The 25,344-nt window shown below is 43.6% G+C and overlaps 3 protein-coding genes across 7 annotated transcripts; 2 read left to right on the top strand and 1 right to left on the bottom strand.

Annotated features, from left to right (window-relative positions):
* Nucleotides 1-625: 625 nt before the first annotated feature.
* On the bottom strand, nt 626-20,009 carry LOC110990895 (uncharacterized). Of its 5 annotated transcripts, none has more exons than XM_087131120.1 (6): nt 19,460-20,009; nt 18,124-18,167; nt 17,726-17,996; nt 5,444-5,541; nt 3,944-4,071; nt 626-1,744 (listed from the first exon to the last, which is right to left on the bottom strand). In XM_087131120.1, the coding sequence occupies exons 3-6, from the start codon at nt 17,764-17,766 to the stop codon at nt 1,532-1,534; spliced, it is 480 nt and encodes a 159-aa protein (XP_086987246.1). In that variant the 5' UTR covers nt 17,767-17,996; nt 18,124-18,167; nt 19,460-20,009; the 3' UTR covers nt 626-1,531. The 5 variants fall into 5 exon arrangements, with proteins under 5 accessions (XP_086987246.1, XP_086987249.1, XP_086987247.1 ...); XM_087131123.1 differs by having other exon boundaries at nt 17,801-17,996; nt 19,460-20,007; XM_087131121.1 differs by lacking the exon at nt 19,460-20,009 and adding an exon at nt 19,215-19,368.
* LOC110984053 (uncharacterized) lies at nt 14,390-15,295 on the top strand. The gene has a single exon (XM_087131444.1). It carries the CDS (start codon nt 14,390-14,392, stop codon nt 15,293-15,295), a length of 906 nt encoding a protein of 301 aa, XP_086987570.1.
* Nucleotides 20,010-22,391: 2,382 nt separating the features above from the next.
* LOC110984021 (uncharacterized) lies at nt 22,392-25,253 on the top strand. Its single transcript, XM_022243805.2, has one exon. It carries the CDS (start codon nt 22,953-22,955, stop codon nt 23,853-23,855), a length of 903 nt encoding a protein of 300 aa, XP_022099497.2. The 5' UTR covers nt 22,392-22,952; the 3' UTR covers nt 23,856-25,253.
* The last annotated feature ends 91 nt before the right edge of the window (nt 25,254-25,344 follow it).

The raw sequence follows: 25,344 nt of genomic DNA, 5'->3' as shown, positions 1-25,344 counted from the left end.
AAGAATAGAGCAAGGCTGCATCAGACCACCAATAAATCTCAAGCTGTGTGTCGTCACAACATTCAGTTCATAAATGGTCGATTATAGTTATCCGAAGTGTGACTCGGATATCTGGTGGTACACAATTTCAACGACAGATTAAGATCTCTTTGAAGTCGTCTTATCCTGGACGTATGGACGTGCAGTTCACCTGTATTGTCGGTTCGAAGGTTTCTTCACAGAGTGGAAACACTGGCAAGGAGCGGAGACATAAACCTGCTGAATTATGTGCGTTAGATTAGCTTAAACGTGTAAGTCAAACTTACACAAGAGAGCGTTCGTTTAGCCATCACGTGATCTTTGCGCCTGCCCTGGTGTCAGCCACCACTGCCCCAGCTTACGAGTGGGTCTCTGGAGGCTGCCCGAGTGTAATGACGTCACGGATGGACTGTTCGAGCATGGACGTACATGATGGAACGTGGCGGGGACTTGACCTTTTTCCCAGAATGCCTTGGAAAACACACTGCAGCGTTCGATTAGCCTCATTTTGAGGTTTCCCTTGAGTGTAACACTGGTGTGTTCAGGGAGGCTAATCGAACGCACCCATTGAAAAGAAAACAAAAGACACGATTGCAACGACTCAGACTCAACTCTCGTCCAACTTGAGCAACAAATTTAATGACTCGACTCGGGTCCCTTATGACGAGACCCGACTCGAGTGGAAGTTAAACAAAAGATCAAAAACAAAGAGGCAAAAATTCTTTGCGAAAAAAATATTTGCAGTGACTCACAGTTCCGGTTTTTAATGTTCATGTCACTTTTACGATCATCGAGAATAACATGTTGTGATGAGATGTTAGATCCAGAGGTAAACTTTAAAAGATGCCAAAAACATTTGTAATGGGTTTTGTTTACAGGTTTCTATTCAAATGTTGGTAACTCGAAATGACTCAAGCTAAATATTTCATCCGACTTGACGGGACCTTTTAACGTAATGACTTAACTTGAGTCACTAAGTTAAAATGACCCGACTCGAATCAAAAAAATTCTTGATTCATTACAACTCCGATAAAAGACGTACAATACACGAGCTTAATGAGGAACACACTTGAACGAAAGGAAAGAACAAAAAATGGCCTACATTAGCAATCAATCTAATGGCTTCTCCTTTAATAATAAGAGACTTTAGTCAACCAACACACATCTAACATTATTACAAAAATGCCTGCACACGAATTCAACCAGAAACGTTCACCAAATGGAGACGGCACGTCAGACTGCTGGTCACGTGTCATTTTCCTTTTCCCGTTACAAGATCAAGACTTCGCTTATTTCTGATAATCTGGGACTCGCTAGACCAATCAAATACCCTGCTCATCAGCCCAGATTTCAGAGAGTGCAGTTTCAGTCCCCGTCTCCGTATAATTTTGTCTCAAAGGTGAAGCTGTAACTCTGGAGCTTTTTTGACCAGTCAAGGAGCACAGCATACACACACACATACAAACCACTCCCACCCAGTGCCCACGCAGCACACCCGAACATGCAAATAGATCTACACGTCATGCGCCGCAAGTGCGCCCAAGATGGTGGCAGCCACGGTTGCCAGGCTAAAGGTCAGCGCACTTGCGCCGTTGCAGTTGTCGGTGGTGCAGCAGTACTCACAATTCTCAGCATTCTCAGCAAGGGAGACGCATTTTTCGTCACAACTGGAGGAGCAGCTGCGGGTGGTGATCGTGACTGTCCCGTCCAACTTGCCCACGATTTTCTGTTTTTTATCGGAGGAAAGAAAAAACGAAAGAATAATTTAGAGAAAGGAAGAGTTTTATCTCAAAGATGAATTTGCGCCGGGAAGATTTAAAAGTTAATTTGGATTTTGCCCTGCCAGACGTGTATTTTAACACTGTATTCTCAGTGTATGCCCCCGGAGGCTTGTGCAAAAACCACAAGCGTACTCGGGTGGAACTCGAACCCACGACCCCTTGCTTCCTAGTGCAGACGTTTTAACCACTCGACCACCGAGATTGCCGGTGTCAGCTGGCTGGTTCGAATCACGTGTAACAGCGGGTAGCGAGAACAACTATTTCAAAGATGGATTTGCGCCGAGGAGATGTAAATTAATTTTGGATTTTGCCAAATCCATCTTTGAAATAGTTGTTCGCTTGTGGTTTTTTTTTTCACAAGCCTTTGGGTGCATACACTGAGAAAACAGTGTTAAAATACACGTCGGGCAAATTTAAAAGGAAGTTTTGTCCGAAATGCAAATTTCCACCCTCACAAAGCTTTCGTCTTCTAGCGACGCAAAAAAACAGTTCACCGTGTGGGGTCATCAGTATAAAGACCGATTGTCTCTCTCCACAGCCAGGGTTAATAGCTGTGAGAATGGGAGGCCGAACGAACCTTAGGTGGGGGTGCAGATGTGAAATCATCGTACACATAGGCACAGGTCCGTCATTAACCCTGCTATAGAGGGGGGGGTGCCCTATGCCCCATACTTCCACCACAATTAAGTGCGCTTGATTTCCTGGGTAACTTTGTTTCCGGACTGAGCACGCGTATACTGTACAATGATGCCAACGCATCCAGACTGCATGTGAGACTTGCGCTATCAAAATAGGTCATCGCGTATAGCTACCGCCATGATTCGTCTCCCTCTTGGGCAGTGTCCGAATTTTACTTGACCGTGGCCTGAAATTGCGCATGAGTCTATGGTGGTGGCCCCGGCCAGCTCCCACCCAGTCCTGTGGGGTTTCAAGTCACAGCCAAGTAGTTCAGACGTGGTCTCAGCTTCGCCAACTGTCTCGTGGGCCCTATCCGAACGTTTTATTTTTGGGTCTGAAACTTTGGCCTCGTATCGCACAGTCTAATGTCCCCGAAGCACCAAAGTGAAGCTCGTATCAGTGGTGGGTATAGCATAGTAAATTTATAAAGGTGAGAATATATTCTAAGCCGTAGCTTGCGACCAACGAGAAACCAAACTTTAACAAAACAATCACAAATAAACAAAAGCCAGAAGAAAGAAAAATAACCAACAAAATTGTCCTCAAGGAACTTGAAAGACCCAATAATTCACGAGTTAAGACAATGGCGCCGGGTATTTTTAAGATTATCTAGCTTTCAGCCCTGACACTGTCACACAAATATTTCAGAAACAAAGTCATGTCATTTTACAGCAATATAGCATTGTGTACGTTAAAGCAACAAGACCACTGTAAAAAGAGATTGAGAAGGAAAACTTCTGCATTATCACTTCACCTTACAGTAGACTTTATACACAGGGACGCCATTTCGCAATTTTGTACCCTGAACATATCATGTTTAATATAATCCGCCAAAAGGGATGGTGCCAGACTATTTTGGGTTCCAAAATTTATTTTCATTGGTTTCAATGGGTCTTAGAATAATTATATTTAATTCATCACAAATTTTATCTTATTCTGAATTATGCACCAGTCTGCACGAAGCTGTGCTGAAATTTCGTTTTGTTGCCTTTATATATTTCTACTCTCATTTAAAAGTTAACTTTCAATTCAAGATGGTCGACACATGAATACAGTCTTCTGTCCTCTGACTACGTTAACAAACGTGGGTTAATCATGGGGGTATACTCAGCGGCGTGACTGGGGGGGGGGGCTTGGGGCGCACGCCCCCCCTAAATAAATCATCGCCCCCCCACACACACTTGTACATCCTGGTGTGATCACGATTATGTACATGTATATCATATCGCCCCCCCTGCTAATCCTGGCTACATCGCTGGGGGTACCCCACTGATGGGTAATAAAATTCCAACAGTGTAGGCAGCCGATAATATTCCCCTTCCTTCTGTAAAAAGTGCCAAGGCATTCGTTTTATCCATCTCTTTTTTAGACTTTTTACTATTTAGTGGCAAAAGCAAACTGCCTTGGTAGTATGCCTTATGGCCAGCCGGCGAAAGGACGGCGATCCAAGTCGTAGATCTACTCACAGAACAGGCGTTGTCGTCGCTGCCGCAGGTGGTGGAGTAGTTGCCCGAGTAACTGCCCGTGGATGGGTCCGCGCAGTCGCTGTTAGGTACGCTGTAGCATGAATGGCAGGTGAGAGCGTTCAGTCCAGCTGTAGAGATTCAATTAATAAAATTGTGTTTTCTTCAAAATCGGAAAGTTAATTGACATTGTAGATAAGGTGGTATAGCTACGGCTCTGCTACATAAGAACATGGTTTGACTCTTACAGACTCCGGAAAAAACGAAAAAATACACATTTTGCCTGACACGTCTCGGCAAAATACCAACTACTCAATAAAGGCAAGTGCAATTTTCACAAAATTAGTGTCAAAATGATTGCAACAAGTTACTCTAGAAACTCCTAAAGGCTCAAGTCCTGTCAAAAATGCGCTGTGGTGATACGAGGAGAAAGTGCTGAGGGGCGGATCCTGTCCCCGGTTCTTTTAGGGATAAGGTGCGATGGAAACCTCTACGAGCGCGCAAACCATACATACAACCACTAGCACTGCCACGAAACAGCCCTCACTGTTAGCATTTTCAAACCTTGAAATATTAGGCGTATATGCTACTCATGAAAGGTGATAAATTTGCGTTTGGCCGGGCTTGGAGAGCGGAAGTGACCATGAATACCCAAGCCCTATGAACACAATTAAGTAGTGGTTTGCCGCTGACGTGCTAACCCGTTGTCCCTGTTGGGGTTAGTTCACGGTTATGGACCTGCAGTGTGTCATTTGTTTCAGCAGTGTTTTAAAATGCTATGTGTCTGCCGTGACTGTGTCAAAGTGAGAGGGACTGGCTTTTCAATCCCCTACTGGCTGACTACCACTGCTGTCGGATCTCCGACGCAGGGAATACGGGCGATTCACAATGCCGTACGTGCGCCCCCTACAGATTGCCACGGGGAAGCCTTTTCGCAGTGCATTGTGGGAAAGTGGTCCAAAACGTCTTTCCGTGGGCGTTGCCCTGAGGGAACTTAAATTGTTCCGGTGTTTTTGTCTGGGTTGAAGGTGGGGTATTTTGGGAAACACGGGTTCCCTGATCAATCGCACATTTCCTCAAATTGTCTGCTGCCACTCAAATGCAAATCGCATTTAATGGCCTCTTCATTACCGCTCTCTTCCGGCTCACCCTAGTGTGAATTGCAGTGATAAGGTTCTGTAACTAGGGTTAGGATGACAGTGGTGCATGAATAAATAATCCTCCACAAAATGTACGAAAATCAAAACAGCATGCTTCCCGTGCCCCTAGTGGAATTAATCAGAAGGGGCGGAATAAATTATTCAAGTTTTCTCCTCCAAACTGTATGATGGACAACAAAGTGCCGGGGATTGACAAGCAGAGTAAATTGAAGCGTAGATCACATTTTCTTCTTTTAAATTTAGGCGTTTTAACTTTCGATCGCCATCGACGATTGATGTTTTGGTCTAATAGACGTCTCTCGTGTACTTGTGGTTATCTCAGGTGGACGATAGAGGTACTTACCGAAGCAGCTGAGAAGAATTGTGAAAATTGTGAACGTGACGAGAGGATTCATGTTTCTGCTTTGGGGTGTGACGTTTGCTGATCCGTGGTAAAAGATCCTGTACGCATAGAAAGATAGAGAAATTGCTAAAGGGAATTGTTCTGAAAGGTTAACAGTAAAACCAAATTGGTAAAAAAAACCTGAGGACATGGGTCCAACCAATCGCGGTTTTGAGGGGACAGACATCTTCCTGGTGATGGTTATTTCAAGGAGTTTGTTTGAGGGTGTTTTTTGGGCTGTCTGTTTAATTATTAGGAAAAAACCGACAAACATCTAAAGCAACCGATCTGTACATATGCGTCGGTACTTACTTGACGCGTTTTCGGCTGCTCCGTCGCATGTGACGCCGTTGCTACAACTGAGCGACAGTAGCAACCGCCACCCAAGTTCATTATAGCCACCTCTTGCGTCGTTCGCGCCCAACAAGGCTGCCTGAGATAAAGTACTTTCGCATATTCCGCCGGCCGGTCTGGACCAGCCCATGTATGCGCCGTTTGGCGCCACTGGTGTTGCCGTGAGTGACGCCACTGTTTACTCTCTGTGGTAATGTTTAGTACACTCTTATTTTGGCCAAATGTAACTTCCATTTCAAGGACAGTTCCATAGAAATTGGTTGTCAAGCATCGCTTTATAAAAGCTTGCTGTGGGAACTAAACTGTCTGCCTGACAATATATACATCATGTTATATCAGGGATGGATATTGGAATCATAGCCGGTAAAGCACGTTCCATCGCCCTTGAACGCAAAGAAGTTGAGCTTGCATAAATTATACGAAAGATGCTTTTAGACCACTGCTTTTTGTTTAAGTCTTTGTTAAGATAATTCTAGTAGGTTAACTTGGGTGCATATTTTGCAATACCTATCATATGTTGGAATCAGCGGTGGCCAGAAAATCATGTGTACCCCTATGGCCCGTTTGTGAAGTGGAGCTGACGGTCTCGAGTCATTGCTCAAAGTGTAACTTCCCCAAAGTTGCAATTTAACGACAATTATTGAAAATATTTGGTCTCATCCATTTAGGAGCCAGGCCTTTTACCCGAGAGCGGGAACTAGATTAACTGATTGCAATAGCAAGTGGCTTTCGTGCTTGCCTGCGCTATTGCAAGCCGTCGCCACACCATTCAGAGGCAGCCTTATCGCATCGACATGACCCTCAATGGCTACCCAATAACTCATCGTCTCGCGCAAATCACATAACCAACCTTAAAGGGGGGAACCAAGAAAACGAAGTGCAAATAAAAAGCACTTTGCTGCAGCATCAACGAACTGAACGGCTTACAGAGAGACACATAATCCAGCTAACACGGCATGTGCACCAGGCCTGGTGGATGCTTGTGGGAGGTGACGCCATAGCCTAAACGACAAATGCTATTCAGCGTTTACGTTGTCAACATAAAGAGACTGGCATTTAGGATTGGTGCAAGTTACCAATTACTTTTGTAATACAATAAATTTGCCACTGCCAGTGTAATTTTCTGCTGGTTCAAGACCGCTCAGGTTTACTGTTGTGAAGCGCACTGGTACGCCGTCTACGTCGTCATTCCAGCAAGAGGCTAAGTAACGTCTCGGTGAACTTGAATGGCAGCATTATGTATCCGTAGCTTGGTATTTTTTATTCCACTCTCTAAACAGAACTTTCGCATAACTTTCCAATCCTCAATTTCAATATAAAGCTTCAAAGACCCTAGGGGGGGAAGTTAAATGAACCACCACATGAAGTTTACCAAACTACGGTTGATCGGCTCCATTGAAAGCGATAGATGGAAAAAAATCTCAAAACCGAAACAGCAGCGCCTCGTGACCTGTGGGAAAATCCATTAACGCTGCGGAATAAAGCTTGTTATCATTTGCTGTGGTGACGAGGCAGACAAATGACGGGTTTGTTGGTGTTGTGACTGTTCTCTTTCGTTGTTGTCATGGTAACTATAGTTGATATACCCCTCCTCCCTCTTCCAACCCTTGGTTAGCCCCCTCCTCCAGATCACGGGGGCATTCATTTACTTGCACACATCCTCTCACGAAGTCTGTTAAGTTGAATTCACTGTGGTCCAAAGCAGGCCTGCATGAAAGGCATGCCACCTGAAGTGACCCGTTGTAGAGCAATACAAAGTCTCCAGCATCATCGTAGAAGTTGGTGATTTAGTATACACAAATTCTTTTACCACCAACCTCCATTACAATGCGATATTATAATAATATAACGTAGGAGCTCCTAAATCACCGACTTTGTCTTAGTTTACGCTACTGTGCGGGACATGACCGACTTGGGCATCGGTAATGCCAGCAGATTCAATATTTCATGAGATAGTTATGAAGGTAACCATGCAGCAAGGTAAGTAAACACTGCGGGGGAGGTACGCATCGCGCATCACTGGCCCTATTTTATAATCAGGAGCTCTCCCATCGTGGCTTCACTGTGTTGCGCTTGTCTGTGGTCGATCGTCCGTGAACCAGCATGGGACCACCCGAGGAGCACCCTTATTTACTTCATCTAATACCTTCATGTACGCACATTTAATTATTTCTCGTGTACACGCATTGGGGTAGATAAAACTCACGTGGAACCCAAGACTTCCATGAGAATATTATTTTCATTATGAACACTTATCTTGAAAAGGGACCAAATTCGTTAAGTTAAACATTTAAGTATAGTTCAATATTTTAGTTACAAAAGATTGTGTAGCTCACAGTAAAGTACTTGTGATGTGAAGTGTTTTTAACGGCCTTGCGACAATTGGCATGTAACCGAGAGCCAATATTCAAACGCCCTGGTAAAAATCATCTAAGCACTGCTGATTTTATTGCTGTGGTGGTTAGTGTTGCTGTTGTTGTGGTTGTTGTTTGTTGCTGTTGTTGTTGTTTGTGGTGTTGTTGCTGCTGCTGTAATGTTTGTGGATAAGGTTATTGCTTTTGTTTTTGCTGTTGTTATTTGCTTGTAAGAGTGTCCAAGGGTACCAGCGGGGAGCAATAGTTCCAAGGAGGGATCTTTCCGAAGTATGAAAGAACGACAGCGGCTCTACATATCAAGTCCAATGACTAACAATGTCTGATTTACAATACAAAAGGAATGTAGTCAAATGAAGATTACAGCCAAAAAGCAAAACAGTGAATATTGTAAATATATATAAGACGGACTGAAATTATAATAGACAAAATATTGGCAAGGTAGACAAACACCAAACAAAAAACCACACACCAATAAAAAAAAGTTATAGACAAGTACCAGCATTTAGTAACATAGCCATAAAAAGAATCGGAAATTACTTATATGGCAGAGTCCTTGAATAGGGGAATCTCGAGCAGTTGGGATTTCTTAAGTTGGCGACCAGAAATATTTTGACGAGTTGGGGGCAGAAACGAACAGTGTCTTCCAGATTCTAATAAAGACTTCCCTAATCCATAATGAGTAGATTGCGTCTATAGCTGCAAGAATCGGGACTGTGTAATTATTCAGAAGATCAGCATTGGGCAACAGAATAGGATGAGCTATTAGGCGGAGTGCTCGTTTATGCACACGTTCAATACTATAAGGGACTGAGCCTTGGAATTACCAGATGACCAGACAGCTGCCCCTATCTCTAGGATAGGGAAAATATACATTTTATAAATGGAAACCAAATCCTGAACAGCGACTCCAATTTTCCTAAAGTCTACTCAAGATAAAAAGCCGTCTGGAGGCATTCGTGATGATGCACTGCACCTGCTGAACCCATCTGAGGTCGTTTTGATTGTAACACCAAGGAGTTTCAACGACGGGACAATCTGAAATTGACTTCCATTAATGGGTAACTTGGAACAGGGGGTGACTGACGAAGAAAGGAAATCTGCATTGATTTACACTTACTAGGATTGGGTTTCATATCGTTAATTAGACACCAATCTGGATTGCTCTCTCCATGAAATGATCTCAAGAATTATAAGGTCATCCGCATATTTCCAACAGTTGTCTAAAGTACATGCAACATCATTGCCAAATGACAGGAAAATAATAGGACGTGTGGTATACCACAAGTAAGACTAACTTTACTCGATGAAGCTCCACAGTAACGAACAGTTTGTGGTCGATTTGTAAAAAAACCTACAAAATACAGGTAAAATTGATCGATCAACACCAAGGTGAATAAGCTTATCGATAAAAACAGTGTGATTCACACGATCGACAGCCTTGCTAATGTCGATTGAACAAAAATTAACAAACTGTGCAGATTTCTCAAGACCATTGTGATGGTATCAAGCTTAAAACTAAGATAATGATCAGTAGAACATCCTTTCAAACTGCCAAACCGTAGGGGGTCAATACACTCCCAATCAATATCTTTAAGGATCATGCAGCTAAAAATCCTTCAAAAATTCGAGAAAAAAGGTAAGTAATTGAAATTGGGCGAAATTGATCCAAATTATTAACAGGAGTAACCTTCGGAATGGCACAAACAGATGCCTTCTTCCTGACGGAAAGAAACAAACCCGAACCAAGGCAAGTGTTAAAAATATGAGTCAAGGGAAAAGAAATCTCATAAGCAAATTCTTTCAAAAGTCAAATTAGGCAGTCATTGGCTGAACCGACTTTTTTACTGAAGCGTATGTGATTTCAACAACCGTTTGTAAACTTGGTGGCGTTAAGGCTGTGGTGGAGGAGATGCAGGAGGTAAGTAAGGTGTATTCAAATAAAGAGTAGGTAAACCGGAACATATCCCCACAAAGTGCATTAAGATCAATAGAGATTGCAACAGGAGGTTTATCACAATTTAAAAAGTTAGTACCAGGACAAGTCTGTCTGGGCCATTTGCCAGGCTCCGTCTTCTTCGAAAGATCAGTCTTGCGTTGATAAAACTTCTGTTTAGCTACTCGAATCATTCTTTGGAGCTTATGTCGTAAGTGCTTGTAATTACCATTTCGCTGAAATGCAATTGCTTCACGCTCCAGTAATGCCCTTCTAATCTCACTGCTCGTCCAAGGTTTATCATTACTTCGCCGTTCAACCATGACAAGTTTGAAATGTTGCTTAAATAGAATACAAATACGCTGTTGTAATTGATCATCAACATAATTAGGGTCTTAAGAACGATACAGACAAGACCAGTCCATGTTCGTGATCCACTGACGAAAAGTACGAACCAAAGAGTCACAGTAATCCCTGAAAGAGAAACTTTTTAGGGCTATATGACACAATAGCGCAAAAAGGTAAATCCACACATTTTGATGGCATGTTTATTAGGGTCGTTCTTGAACTAGCACTGAGGCGGTGGATACAAAACACATCAATATCACCGCAACCACAAAACATCGAGATGGCTTGGAACCAGACCTCTGAAGACCTCTCTACTGCTGACATCGTCGAGAACATAAGTTGCAACAATACCCCCATTTCGGTTTTGACGATCCCGGTGACACAGGCGAAAAGATGATACTTAGCAAGAACTAGCAGGGTTGAACAGTGGAAAACCAAGTCTCAGTTACCGCAAGCAGATGAACAAAGTTGTATTGACACACGAGAGAGGTTTCCAACTCACTGAACTTGTTAACAAGGGACCGAACATGAATAGCATCACAGCTGGTAGACAAGGTCAATGGTGCATTGCTCGACGAGTACTGACGAGGAACTCTCACTATGACGACAAAGGCCAATAACGTACAGCAAAAGCTTTCGCGTCGCCTCGTAAACTGCACAACAGGAATTGGCAGGGGATGTTCTGTATAAGCACACTGCGTTACTCGGCGTCCAGATCCCTTCCCCCTGTATCGCAGGACGCTGTTCCCCTTGAGAATTGTAAAAATATCCAGTAGAAGGAAATGCTTACTCCCACGGCAGGCTACAAGTTGATCACAAGAATAAGGAACTGATGGGGCCTAAACACTTTTCAGTAGATTTCTGGGGAGTTTCAGCCAAGGTACGAAGGGCTGGACCAGGGTTGATATGATTGTCCATAAATGTAGTTATCTGAAAAGGGGAGTCGAAATTGGGAACAAGACAGAGAGAAAGTGCCGTGCTTTGTCCATTTTAACACCGCCTTCCTATATAGCTATAGTAGGGCAAAACCCTGAAGGCACCACTTCTTGAAGCTTGGGTAGGCTACTGCACAACACAAGAGTTGCATCAGGTTGATTCAAAGAACACCCTAAAATGGCCACATGTTGATTAATGACAGGTAACATCGATCCCATAATCATGTCCTAATTTAAGTTGGCTAAGGTGTCCATATAGATTAATACAATAGAGACAATGCACCACCAACAGTACTATCACAACGACGGCTCGATTATACCCTCGTCAGCCACGCTGAACACGAGTTCGTTGAGAGGACTGCAGAGCAGTAGCAGGAGGTCAAAATGAAGGACTTACAGAACCTAAATCCAGTTCGGGTGAATAAACCGTCATGGCGGCCCTTAACTTGTACAGGTCAGGACAATAAAAACAGCAAAGTTCACGGTTCAAGTAGCACAGACTACAACCAAACGCAGAGACAAGAGAAAACGAGATAAAAAACACTAGACAAATATTAGAAGATAAAACGGCGATGTTAAAAATAGGCGACAATATAACTTGATTAAAAAACGAGACGACGGAGTGAAAAAAATCTACATCTGGCAGGCAGCAACAGCACCCTCTACTCGTTATTTCATCTTACAGTTGAACTAACGGGTTTCCTGATTTATTCATCAAGTACCATGCTTCCCAACACTTTTTGTTCTGTCAGATATTTTGGCAGCTGTGTCAGATATTTTGGTATCGCATATTGAGTCGAGGGTACTTGCAGGTCATCGCCTTGCCAACTGAACCTGTCACCGTGATGCAAGACCTAAGATCTCCTACGTGCTCAAAGTACAGTATCATTACTTATAAAGAGGTTACCATGCAAGTGGTCATTTTGTTTATGTTTCAGAGAGGAAGGGAGGGTAAAACTGTACAAGCACACGATGTGTACCATGTATAACCCCCAAGACAAAACAAAACAGTTAACACAAACAAACCCACGCTTTGACCTACCGATGCCGGTATTTTTCATGTGAAGGCACTGAAACACAATTTTGGTCTCTCGCGTCGCAGATATAGCCTACCTCTATATGCAGCCAAAAGAAAAACGGGGGGGGGCATTCATGTGGGGCCACCAACCTCACAAACAGGTTTCAGTCAGGTGCAGTGTACTAATTCAAGTGAAAGTTTGTTGGCCAACCATTAGCATTAGAAGTGCCCCCTCTTTTGAAAAGGAGATTGTATGGCCCTCAAAATGGTGAGATTGTGTAAATCGTTGCCGACTTACAGAATGTGAGAGCAGAATGGCTAAAAATACGGTTGACAAATGGTCCCCTGTGCCCGAGAAAGGTTTGCCAGTTGCAAAATGCTGGAAGCAGACGTCTGAAAATCTACTTTTCGGGTGGTGATTTGGTTTTGTGGGAATAATTAAAAAAGTAATTGGATCACCCACAAAAAACCTGAAAAGATTTTAAAAGATAGGGGACCAGACAATAGTTCAATTTGTAATTCAAAGACCTCAGGGGTGTTGGTATTCATTTTAGTTAGGCCATGACCAGTGCCGATTTTACACTGTTTTCAATGGGGCTTGGATAAGTGAACTGTGCCCTTCAACTTGAACTTTCAACTCAAACTAAATGACGCCCTCAATGGACATGCAGCCTTTGGAATTTCGCCATCTTCACTGTCGAGGTCACGGTAAGGCTTGACTGGATGACATGTTTTGTTCCAATCGCCTGAGTTTCCTGCATAATAACAAGAGCTGAATATTTCATAAATAATTAGCGATTGATCTGTTATTTCCAACTTGGGATTTGCGGGCCCTTCTAATTGCAATATACAGGTCAGGTCAGTGAGGTGTCGGATATAGAAGAAATCTCCATGTTTTCGTCACAAAGTGAAAAACCGGAAGTAACAGTAACTTGGCTACTCGAGGACCAATGTGCGAGCCAAAATTGTTGGTGGAGGGACCTCGCTAAAATTGGCGGTTAGAGGTGATGGCAGCATCATACTCATCTCGAGAGTCTTCTATTTTTGTTAATTGGGCCTATATGAGCTTGCCGGGCACTCTCGCTGTGTTTTCTTGATTTGTTTCTTTGGAGGATTCCTTTTTCTAGGGAAATGATACCAAATAGTGCACCAGGTTCATGTTGCTGATTTCAATGAATTGATTACCTAATTCAAGTTGGTTCAATTTAATACAATCATTTATTTGTCATGCTAGCATGAACTTCATTGAACTTTATTTCTCGGTTTGCATTTCATTGTTATAACTTTTTTTATAAAATTCACCTAATTTACAACTTAAAGACAGAAAATATGAAAATGAAGAAATTTTTAACTGACATCATAAAACAGGCCACAGTATCTAGTAACATTGTTATTAAAACACGAAATAGCACAAGGTACGAAGGAAAAGCGAAAGAAAGGCTTTTTTCAGTTTTAGTTGAGCAGATATAAACTTCCTGACTTGGTAAAGTTTAAGAGTGGTCAGCGTGGGTCTGTGTCATCAAGCAATAATGTTCCTAGTTTTGCTAACTTTGCTGCCTCGTAGACTGACTTAAATCCAAAATATTATCACAATAATTTTCCCGCAGATCTAATAATTCTGTCTATTTTCCAAAGATTCTGCGCCGTAAGGCCACCTAACCATGCTACACAACAAAATGCAAAGACAGACTGAATGGTACTTCGATAAAACATTGAAGTATCCCGATCAACGTTAAATACTTTAAGTTTTCTTCGGAAGTAAAATTAGCCTTCGCACATTACGTTTGCGTATTGATACTCCAATTCAAGCGATTACCTTAATTCATACATAACCAAGTACTTATGGTGACTGACTACTTCAGTATCAATACCAACAATCTCCTGAGTTTTCCGAAAATCAAACGTAAGTTCCTTAATTCTTATTTCAATTTAGCACCAGAAACGATGTCATCATCAGATAGCCTCAGTCAAACCGAAGCAACGGATTTCCTGGAGGGCGTACTACAGCTGACGGCTCCGCTGGAACACCTGGCGAAAGACCGAGTCGGCTTCCTGCGTGACCTCATCACTGCCTTCCTTGGAACGATTCCCTTCCAGAGCCTGACGGCGATCGCCACGCCCAGGCCAGAGAGGCGGGCACTGACCTTCACCGAGGTCAAGGCCAACATGATGGCCCGCGTGGGCGGCTTGTGCTTTGAGATCAATCACTTCATGAAGGCCCTTCTGGAAACGCTAGGATTCGAGGTATACCACGTCGGCTTCAGAACCTTCGGGAAGCCGAACAATCACCTGGCAACTGTGGTGAAGAGTCTGGTCCGACCTGGCGACCTCCATCTGGTGGATGTTGGCATTGGGTATCCCACATTTTTGCCCATACCTCTGGACTTTGATAAGGAGTCACCAGTCTACACGTCCGGTTTCCTGACGCACAAGTTCGTGAAGGGTGACAACGGCAGCATCCAGTGGATGCTCAGGGCAGGGCGACACTACAAGGAAAGCGAATCAGGGGCAACCGAGGGCGAGTGGTTCACGTTCATGGTGTCCGACCTGGTGTTCCACGATATCGAGTTTTTTGCAGACAGCATGGAAAATATCCACACTGTGGAGAGCGGCCCGGAGGCCCTGTCGCCTTTCTTACGCACTCTAAGGGTGGTGGACTTCCGCAACGGCAGGCTTATTGCCATCAAAGACACCATCATCTTGGAGGAAGACGGTAGCGGCAAGATAAACAAGAAGTGCGCAACGCGCCCTCAAGAGCTGTTGGAAGCGATCCACGATCACTTTCCACAGTTACCCACTGAGGCTGTTCTGAAGGCTATGGACACCATTGATCTCAAATTTGACTGCTAAGCCTATAAGTTAGGTTACTGATTCACTAAAATATTATGAAATCCATCTTAACAATATCGCCATATCCCAACAATCACTCGTGTCTGTTTGTGTCAAGTTTGAGAAACGACTTGACTCCGAAAGTCTCTCACTTCTCCTGTTGAATCATGCAAATAAAGCTTTCAGTAAAGGCAAGTGCAGCAACGATTTTTTTTCATTGTGACTCTCTGCTAGCATGTTTCATTCGTTGAACGTATTTCAGCATAAGCAACTTAATTACTGTATTAAATATAGGCGCTTCTTGTTTATGCTAAACGTTAATTGGCATATACTTTTTAGTATAATTTTTTTATGTTTTAAAACTGTTCTTTTCTGCATGAGATTGGAAGAGAGGGTAATAATGAGAGAGTTGGTGGTTAAAGTAAATTGGTGTCGGGTGGACTTAATTACACCAAGTTATCGGATAATTATTTGACCTGACTATGTTATTTGAATGTTTGGTTCTATGGGGAATTTTTCGGTCAGGCAAGCTTCTAAAGAAAAGTAGTTGATATGTATAAGTATTTTATACCTTTCAATCGATTCAAATTTCTTTCTCATAATTATGTGTTTTTTTATACTTCAATAAGATAACAGATTCGGGGCCAAAATCCTGTCGCACACAAACCTTAAGGGAATGATAAATAATTGCTGGTACTTATTCACATACCTTTCGAGCAACATTAATAAACGATACTGGTATTGTTCAGGTTTTATAGTGTCTACGGCTTCAAATTACAGGTGATTCCATTGGAAGTGGTTGAATCCACTTTCACAGGCTCGTGTATAATTTTAATACTTCGAGGTGGCAGTAGGTCAGACCCAGCCCTGCTCACGATGTGGTACATATGCTGCAACCGGTCATGTGACGTTACCCTATTCAGAAATGTGTTGATTAGCCTTTTGAGTTAACAATACATTCTTTTTCTTAAAAAATCTGACAGATCAAAAGCCACTTGATACTAGACACAGAAATCGCAGTTCTGACATTATTATCACTGAAGCACATTATTAGAAACCCTCTTAAACAGTCAACTACGCCGTTTTTGACGTTCTACGGGTTGATAATCTTCTTCCAGATGGTGGCGCCATCTTCATAACCTTGAAGACTCATTAATGTGCCACATTAAATGAATAGGCAATTCGTGGATGGAGTGCATTATACGTGTAGTGCCTTTTTCTCTGACTTTGTTGATTTCCCCCCCAGAAATATCTTGTTTCATATTCGATGGTAGCTACAGATTTTCGCTTCAAATGAAAAGACTCCCGTTTCCTTTCAGTTCCATTTGGTTCATATTTGTACATACTCAGTTTTATTTTTAGTAAGGTGAGGTGACAGAGCGGCCGGCGTTGTAAGCGACGCTTGCCTGGTAGTTGCGCCAGCCGTACAGTATCAAGTCATATGAAGGCTTCGTGTCATCCACCATTTCGTGACAGTCGCCCCTTGTTTATTTCTGATCCCTTAAAACTAAATAGATTATGTAATTAGGATATTTGGTAAATGCCATGGAAAGATTTCTTTGTAAGAATATCGGTTTTATTAAAAGGATATATACCTGAAGACTTAACAATTCTAGACAGCACCGATGGTCATAGTACTACACGTTAGATCTATTAAGGGCAAAGCCACGTTGTTGTATGATTGAATCACTCAGCTGCGGCTTGAAATTACACACGACTCTATTGGAACTGGCTCCAGCCATGACCATTGTCTCGTGCGTAATAGTAGGCCGTAGCCAAGTAATTCGGACACGGCTTATAATAGGGGTTTGTCGATGTACCGTAATAAAAGGGCCGAGTGTGTTTTACTTGGAATTGTACAGATTTAAAGGATTCCTTGAGGGCTGGCACGTGACCCCGCAGCTGGGTGAAATCCAGCCTTGTCGTTAGCCGAAGGACCCGTGGTGCATAAGCCTTAAATTTGTTTATCATGACCTGTCTTGTATGAGAGTGTGCATATGAGAGGGAAAGTACAAATCGTGCACGTCCAGGTTGGAATCGTTATTTTATTATGTGATCATGCTCCAATGACTTTTTTGAATATGGATTTACTATTAAACCTCACGGGGTTTAGGCATTGTGGTACTTAGACTTGTCCACCAGTCCTACCAGGCGTGACATTCACCTGTACAACCATGTAGGTTTTTTTTTTTTTTTTTGAATGACCTTATATGCATGACGTTTCTTCTTCGCATGTAAAGGGTATACTCATAGCGTGTTACTTGATTGAGTACTTTGGAGGTAAAAGTTAACTTTGCCAACCAGTAAATAAGCTACCATAGAAAACAGCGTGTAATTACCGCACTTCCCAAAAAATCCAAAAATACAGGTTTCGCAGGTGTTCCAGACAAATAGGAAATTTAAGTTCACTTCTTTATCATTCCATTTTCTTTTCAATTTTTGCTGGCTTACCTTTTGAAGATATTTCTCTCGAGAGAACCCAAAACCGTCATGAGACCCAAGGCCGTTTCGAAAACTGATGCTTACCCCCCATTGCAAATGAAGGGACTTGGAGGGCCCTGTTATGTCTGATACTTTCAGAAATACAGGCTGGCAGTCCTGCTGGAAGATTCCATTTCCCTCCTTTGGAAACCATCCAGTCGACGGGCCACAAAATGCTCCATTAGCACAGCGTACAAACCGTGATACGGTCCGCGTGCAGGTTTGGGGCCCATTTACTGGCCTGCAACAAGAGGCACAAAGAATGATTTTTTTTTCCCTTCATCATTTAAGAATAGAGATTGTACGGGACGTTTCTGTATTATGAACTAACAGCATTCTCTGTTGATTTCTCCTTTATTCATACTTGCCTTCTCAACATGCCACCGGCTCAGCCATGCCGTCCGCGATTATGCTGAAGGAATAACGAGAAGTCGTAACCATTAAAACTCGCCTATGCCGATTGTTTTAATAAAAGCAATCCAAACTCGCATATAGTGAGGCCTCCACGACAAGGCAGATCCTTTATTAATCCGAATACACCCCCCAAACACTACCCATTTTAAGGCACAGCATTGACCTTTGTTAAAGTAGCGTGTTGTTCGGGTACACTGTTCACGTACTGGTCCTATTCATGGAGATCATCGTAAAGCTAGAGGTGACGGACCAATACGGGCGTTTTACAAAAGCGTACCTTCAAGAGTTTGAAACGCGTTGGCCAGTCACAAAGCGCGAAATCTGTCGCGTTTGGAAAGGGTCCACAGATCTCGAGCGTTGTGATTAGCCTACGCGTTGCAAACTCCTGGAGGCACACTATCCGGCTCGTAAGTGTGACGTCACTTCAGTTTAAAGCACGCCCACTGCACACGTGCACTGCACGAAGGGTTACATGCATTGATCGCCGTTTACATGTACATGGAGCCATGGAACCGGAAGTTAACGCGCAACTTCTGCGATTGTCCAATGACAGCCTGCCGTGACAGCCTTTGTGGCGAAGTCACCTTCGAATCGGATTGCGTATCGCCCATATTCTTTTTATCACTTTCTTTTTATTTCTACCTGAGTGCAATGACGTCACGGATGGACTATTCGAGCATGGACATGATGGAACGCGGCGGGAACTTGACCTTTTTTCCCGGGATGCCTTGGTGAATGCACTGCAGCGTTCGATTAGCCTCATTTCGAGGCTTCCCTAGCGTGTGCCACTAGTGTATTCAGGGAAGCTAATTGAACACACCAGCTACAGTATTTACTCCGAAATAAGCTACTTCAAAGAGCGCCCTCCTATATTGTCTGCCATACTTCGAAAAGGCTCACTTAGAGCTCGGATGCTTTGGTGGCTGTGTCAGTATTGAGTCATTGCGCACTTTCAATATGTTTACAAAGGTTGTGTTAACCCGTTCCGCGACTTTTAATCAAGTAAATAATAATACAGTGGGTAAATAATTGGGTGAATAATAACCTTTTCTTTTCGTTACTATATTTTAGGTGATGGAAAAGGCAGACACAGTTATAAATCCCACTCAGTCTCAGTGAAGCCAGGAATTTCCTACAGGGCGGCCAACAGCTGTCCACCCTGCTGGACACGCTGGCGAAAGACCGAGTCGGCTTCCGTCCCGTGAAATCATCGCCACTTTCCTAAGCAAGATTCCCTTCTAGAGCCCTGTCGGCGATTGCCACGCCCAAGCCGGAGAGGCGAGCGCTTACCTTCCCCGAGATCAAGGCGAGCATTGAATCACTTCATGAAGACACTCTTGGAGGCGCTGGGATTCGAGGTATACCTCGTGGGTGGCAGTATATCTGGAGGGCCAAACAATCACCTGGTAACAGCGGTTAAGAGTCTGGTCCTACCTGGCGACCTTTATCTGGTAGAGGTTGGATGCGGGTATCCCACGTTCGAACCATGCATGTCTCTGGACTTTGATAAGGAGTCACCAGTTTACACGTCAGGTTTCCTGACACAAGTTCGTGGAGGATGACAACGGCAGCTAGCATTCAGTGGATGTACAAGGCGGGGCAGCATTACAAAGGAAGGCAGAGAATCGCCGAGGGCGAGTGGTACACGTTCAGGGTGTCTAACCTGGAGTGACAGTTTCTCGCAGACATAATGGACAATATTGTCCACACTGTAGAAAGCGGCCCAGAGGCCTTATCTGAAGTTCTTACACACCCTGACGGCGGTAACCCTCCGCAACGGCAGACTCGTAGTCATTAAAACACCGCCATCTTGGAAGAAGACGACAGCGGCGAGGTAAACAAGAAACGTGCATCGCGCCCTCAAGAGCTGTTGGAGGCATTCCAAAATCCCTTTTCTCAGTTTCCCACGGAGGCTGTTCTGAAGGCTGTAGAGACCATTAATCTCGAATTTTCCCACTAAGTTTATGATTAGGTCACCGATTTACTTGAATATAAAATCTTGAAATATCACCAAATCTGACGGAACAGAATTGATCTCGGGAACACGTATTCCTGAATTATTAAGCCAAGCACAACAAGAAATGCTTTTTACTGTCAACTACCTGTACACCACTAAAACGCTCTACGGGCTTATGTTCTCTCTGAATATTTCGATTTGACACGCATTAGTTTCTGTCCATTAATACAGCTGTTTCACAATAGCGCGCCACCAAGAGTTTACAACATGTTGGCCAATCACAACGCGCGAATTTGTTGACCAAATATGCGCGTTTGGAAAAGGTCGACAACTTTCGCGCGTTATGTTTTTATACGTTTTGTTCATATTTTTGTTATACATACTCCTTTCATTTTATTTTTATTTTATCGTTGTTGTTGATTTAAATTTAGGACCCAGATGTTAATTGCTAAAAAATAACCAACTGTATTCATTCGAACAATTTGATACAATTACAAAAGATTATGCAATTGACAGTAAAGTGCTTCTGATGCAAAGTGTTTTTAACAGCCTGTTCACAATTGGCATTTATTAAAATTAACTCAAAAGAACTCTAAATGAGCAAAACACGCGGATAATGTTTTGACGTTGTTTTTCTTCTTCTTTTGTTGTTGCTGTTGTTGTAGTTATTGGTGTTGTTGTTTGCTGCTGCTGCTGTTGTTGTTGTTAATGTTTGTGGTGCATGTTGTCGGCGATTGTTGTTGTTTTTGTCGTCGTCGTCATGGCTGTTGTCGTTGTTTTTGTTGTTGTCGTTAAGGATCCAAGAGGGTCCACGTGCAATGGACCCAAGGGGGACACTTTTTTACGGAATATCATGAAAAAGCGAAAACAGCAACAAAATTTATCATCCATTAGTGGAATAAACTCGAAAAAGTTACATTGCCCCATTCGACTGGCCCCGGCGATAGTACTTGACATTTCACGTAGCGCCGGCATTATTTATGTGTTTTTACTGCAAGTTATTTTGCAAGGTGTTGCAAACTCTTGCTGGTGCACCACTATCACACTGTCATCTGATCATTTTTTTCCAAAACGAAACTTGCGTACATCTATTACTATTTCCCGCCATTCAGTCGCATGTCATTATTTTGCAGACAGCAGGCTTTGAACCAATACCATGAGTATCAAATTCACCTTTCAAGGATGGAGTAGCCAGGCAGTCAGTGCGCACGCGGCAGCACCGGCCTCAGCAGAAGATGACGGCGCAGCTAGGTATGAATCAACAGTCGATTTCAAGGTTTTTTTTCCCTATCCCGGAAGTGTCACAAAATCATTTTCCTACAATTGTAAAGCCAACCCTTCATGATTTTGCTGGGTGTCACTTTCTTTTCTTTTGATTTGCTTCTTTGGATGATTCCTCTGGTGGGGAAATAATGTCCGAAACTGCACTGGGTCCAAGTTGCTAATGTCAATAGTTTGTTGGTCAGGACCTACGTTACTATTTCGTGGGCCTACACGTGTATGAATCGACTGCTGAATTTGTTCCTCCGTGAAGACGAAAACAAGCCTGTCGGATGAAGTTCGCTACCCCCCTGTTCAATTTACTAAGTCAACATGGATTACAAATTTGTCCCTTTGTGCATAGCCGTGAGATGGAATTTCCCCTGACAGAGATCATAATGGGTTAGCTGATTGCAATTAATGTTGTCAAAATTCAATAAACTGGCTGCACCAAATGACCTTATCGGAGTATGGAAATTAAAAAACAGGTGATTAATGTTGGGCGAAATTTGTACACCTCGTGAGAACATGATCGATTTGTGTTCTGGCGTCCGATATGCCCAGTGCAAGGCTCTAGACCTTTACACATGCCCGAAGTCCGGAAAGTTTACTTTTCATGGTAAAATGAAATTAATTAACCTGCACGTCTGACTATATGCTTGAAAAAAAAGCACACGACTAAGTAGGAGGCGCAACATTCAAGTTCACCCGAATCCGCCCCGAGTTGAAGTCACCTCCAAGCGGCCAAAGAAAGACATATGGTTGTATGTTTTCCAAGCGGGTTCTTGCACGCGCTCTACGTGTACGCAAAGACCATACAGCCTTACAGGAATAAATTCGTTAGTGTATTTTTGTACCCAGCGTGCCCCGCGTCAAATGCGCCATTGATCTCCATTATAAACGCGCGCCTGTGCAGTGATTACCCAATAAACACGCCCTCTAGCGCTTCTTGCTCTCGGAGCCGATTAATGAGTTCACCCAGGGTTCACCGTGACCTCTAATCCCTATACACGCTCTGGACTGTTGTTACCTAACACCCCCCTACATATGTTGACCTTGGTCCCGTGTATATTGAGGTCACATACGCCTTGTGTATAGCCTCGAACATCCCATAGGAGATAATTCACCACACGGCGTGTTGCGCCCACGGAATAAAGCACTATGCATGACACCAGGCAGTACGTGTACACTACAACCGGTGAACAATGAACCCTCCTGCTTTGAATTCACTGTGTTTGCGCACTCGACTTGACCCACACTCCCGTTGTAACTGTAGACGTGGTGCCACCCACTGTGTTGTAGGTTAGTAATGTACATGTACGAGTGCCTGTCTTTTTTTAAATCCGCATAATTGGAAGAAAAGCAGCGCGGTTTTGGAGCCTTATCTGTTCTCCCAATCGTCACGGTATACTAAGCAGAAATAGTACGGTCACCGTACCTCGAGCAGGTCAGACAGATAAACCGACCACGCCAGGCATTCGATCGCAACGACAACCCTGTATATAGACACGAAAGTGAGAAAAACCTAACTTTTATTTGTATCTCTAGCGCGCCTCGGTTGCAACAATGTCATCATCACATAGCCTCAGTCAAAGCGAAGCAACGGATTTCCTAGAGGGCGTACTACAGCTGACGGCTCCGCTGGAAAACCTGGCGAAAGATCGAGTCGGCTTCCTGCGTAAAGTCATCGCCGCCTTTCTCGGCAGTATTCCCTTCCAGAGCCTGACGACTATCGCCACGCCCAAGCCGGAGAGGCGAGCGCTGACCTTCCCCGAGATCAAGGCAAGCATGATGGCCCGCGTGGGCGGGTTGTGCTTTGAGATGAATTACTTCATGAAGGCGCTCTTGGAGGCGCTGGGATTCGAGGTATACCACGTGGGCGCCAGTATCTCTGGGAGGCCGAACAATCACCTGGTAACTGTGGTTAAGAGTCTGGTCCTACCTGGCGACCTTCATCTGGTAGAGGTTGGCTGCGGGTATCCTACGTTCGAACCCATATCTCTGGGCTTTGATAAGGAGTCACCAGTCTACACGTCAGGTTTCCTGACGCACAAGTTTGTGAAGGATGACAAGGGTGGCATCCAATGGATTCACAAGGCGCGGCGGCACTACAAAGCAAGGGAAGAGGCAACCGATGGCGAGTGGTACACGTTCATGGTGTCCGACCTGGTGTTCCACGATATCGAGTTCTTTGCGGACAGCATGGAGAATGTCCACACTGTGGAGAGCGGCCCGGAGGCCCTGGCGCCCTTCTTACAGACTCTAAGGGCGGTAAGCTTCCGCAACGGCAAGCTTCTAGCCATCAAAGACACCGCCATCTTGGAGGAAGACGACAGTGGCAAGGTAAACAAGAAGAGCGCAACGCGCCCTCAAGAGCTGTTGGAGGCATTCGAAAATCACTTTCCCCAGTTTCCAGCGGAGTCTGTTCTGAAAGTTTTGGAGACTTTTGATCTCAAATTTGACTGCTAAACCTGTTCACTGAAATACAAAAACTATATTTTGACAATATCGCCATATCTAAACATTTAGTATTGCGTCTGTTATTAATATCAGGTTTGTGAAACAAGCTCAGGGTTCAAAAAAATGCCTTTTCTTCTGTTATATAAATTTGTCGATTTATGTGTACAAGCGTGTCATACATTATGTTGACCTCTGCACAAAAGAAGTCCATATAATGTAGCGTACGATGGCGTTGTGTGGACTCGCACACGTCCACCCAATAGAGTACCGAAGTGAATACGTCACGCGCACAATTAGTGTGTAAAAGGCATTAGCGCCAGAACCAGCGCGTGAACCAACACGCGCGCGTACCCCATTCTTTTGTACTGCCTTTCTGGTTCACAGTGACGTCACCCTTCGGTACTCTATTTTTACCCCTCTCTGAAAAACAGTTGGCATTTGGGGGTCAAGGTTACCTGTGGCAAATGAAGAGGAACAGTCCAGGAAATCATTGTTAAAAATCCAGCTCGAAGGAGTTATCGTAGTGACAGAAAAAGGAGTTTTTATCTTACCACAGTAGAACAAAGGAATGTCCACACCTCGTATGTAAAACTGGCTGAGTGAGGTGGTACAGAATCCTGCACTCCTAATGTTTTGGCTTAGATAAATTGTTCCCTAAATTGCCTTTGGCCCCCATGGGTAGACATTTCTTTCTTTTTTTTTTCCTTTTTTTCTTGCTCTCTCTCTCTCTCTCTCTCTCTCTCTCTCTCTCTCTCTCTCTCTCTCTCTCTCTCTCTCTCTCTCTCTCTCTCTCTCTCTTAAGCAGAGGCAGCTCTTGCAACAATTTTCTTAAAATTATTCTTGTTTTCTGTATATGTATCTATCTTGATTTCATTAAGCTGAATATAGTCTGAGCACAAGCACCTTAGTTAGTATTAAATAGAAGCGCTTCGCTGCACTCAATGCTGATGCGTAGGCCTATAAAGTTTACTTTTCAGTAGAGATTTAACGTCATCAAGCCGTTCCATTCATGGACGTTGTGATGAGAGTAGCACTGGACTCGGGAGTGGTTGACATGATACGAAGTTAATTGGAAGTTGGTGGCTAGCTTAAATGGGTGTTGTGTTTAACAACGAAAAGAAAACTTTGAACAGCTCAGGAGCATTAAGTGCAATTTCTAGGCGTAGTTTTAATGCGCCACGTTAAGCAGAGTTGTAATGACTCGAGTTAACGGCGGTGCCACGGATCCATATGTTAAACGCCGGCGTTACCGTCACATTTTTGCCACTAAACGCTAACAGTATCGGTGTCGACGGTCTGCAGAACCCTTTACGCCTAGATCGTAGTGTATGTGATCACTTGCCCTCAAACCTAGGTGTAAACAGGCAATAAATCCGGTCCTCAAAGCTGCCTTTGAAGTCCATGAAACCCTTCCGAGTGAGCATGTCCTGTTGATTACTCCCCGTAACATTTAGTAGGCAATTTCCACCTTTGTATCACAACATTTCATATCACATAC

Source organism: Acanthaster planci, linkage group LG21 (assembly GCF_054643075.1).
Source record: "Acanthaster planci isolate LZ-2023a linkage group LG21, COTS_SCS, whole genome shotgun sequence".
In the NCBI taxonomy this organism is placed as follows: domain Eukaryota; kingdom Metazoa; phylum Echinodermata; class Asteroidea; order Valvatida; family Acanthasteridae; genus Acanthaster; species Acanthaster planci.
Note: the sequence above shows the minus strand (reverse complement) of the source record. Positions and strands in the feature narration are given on the sequence as shown.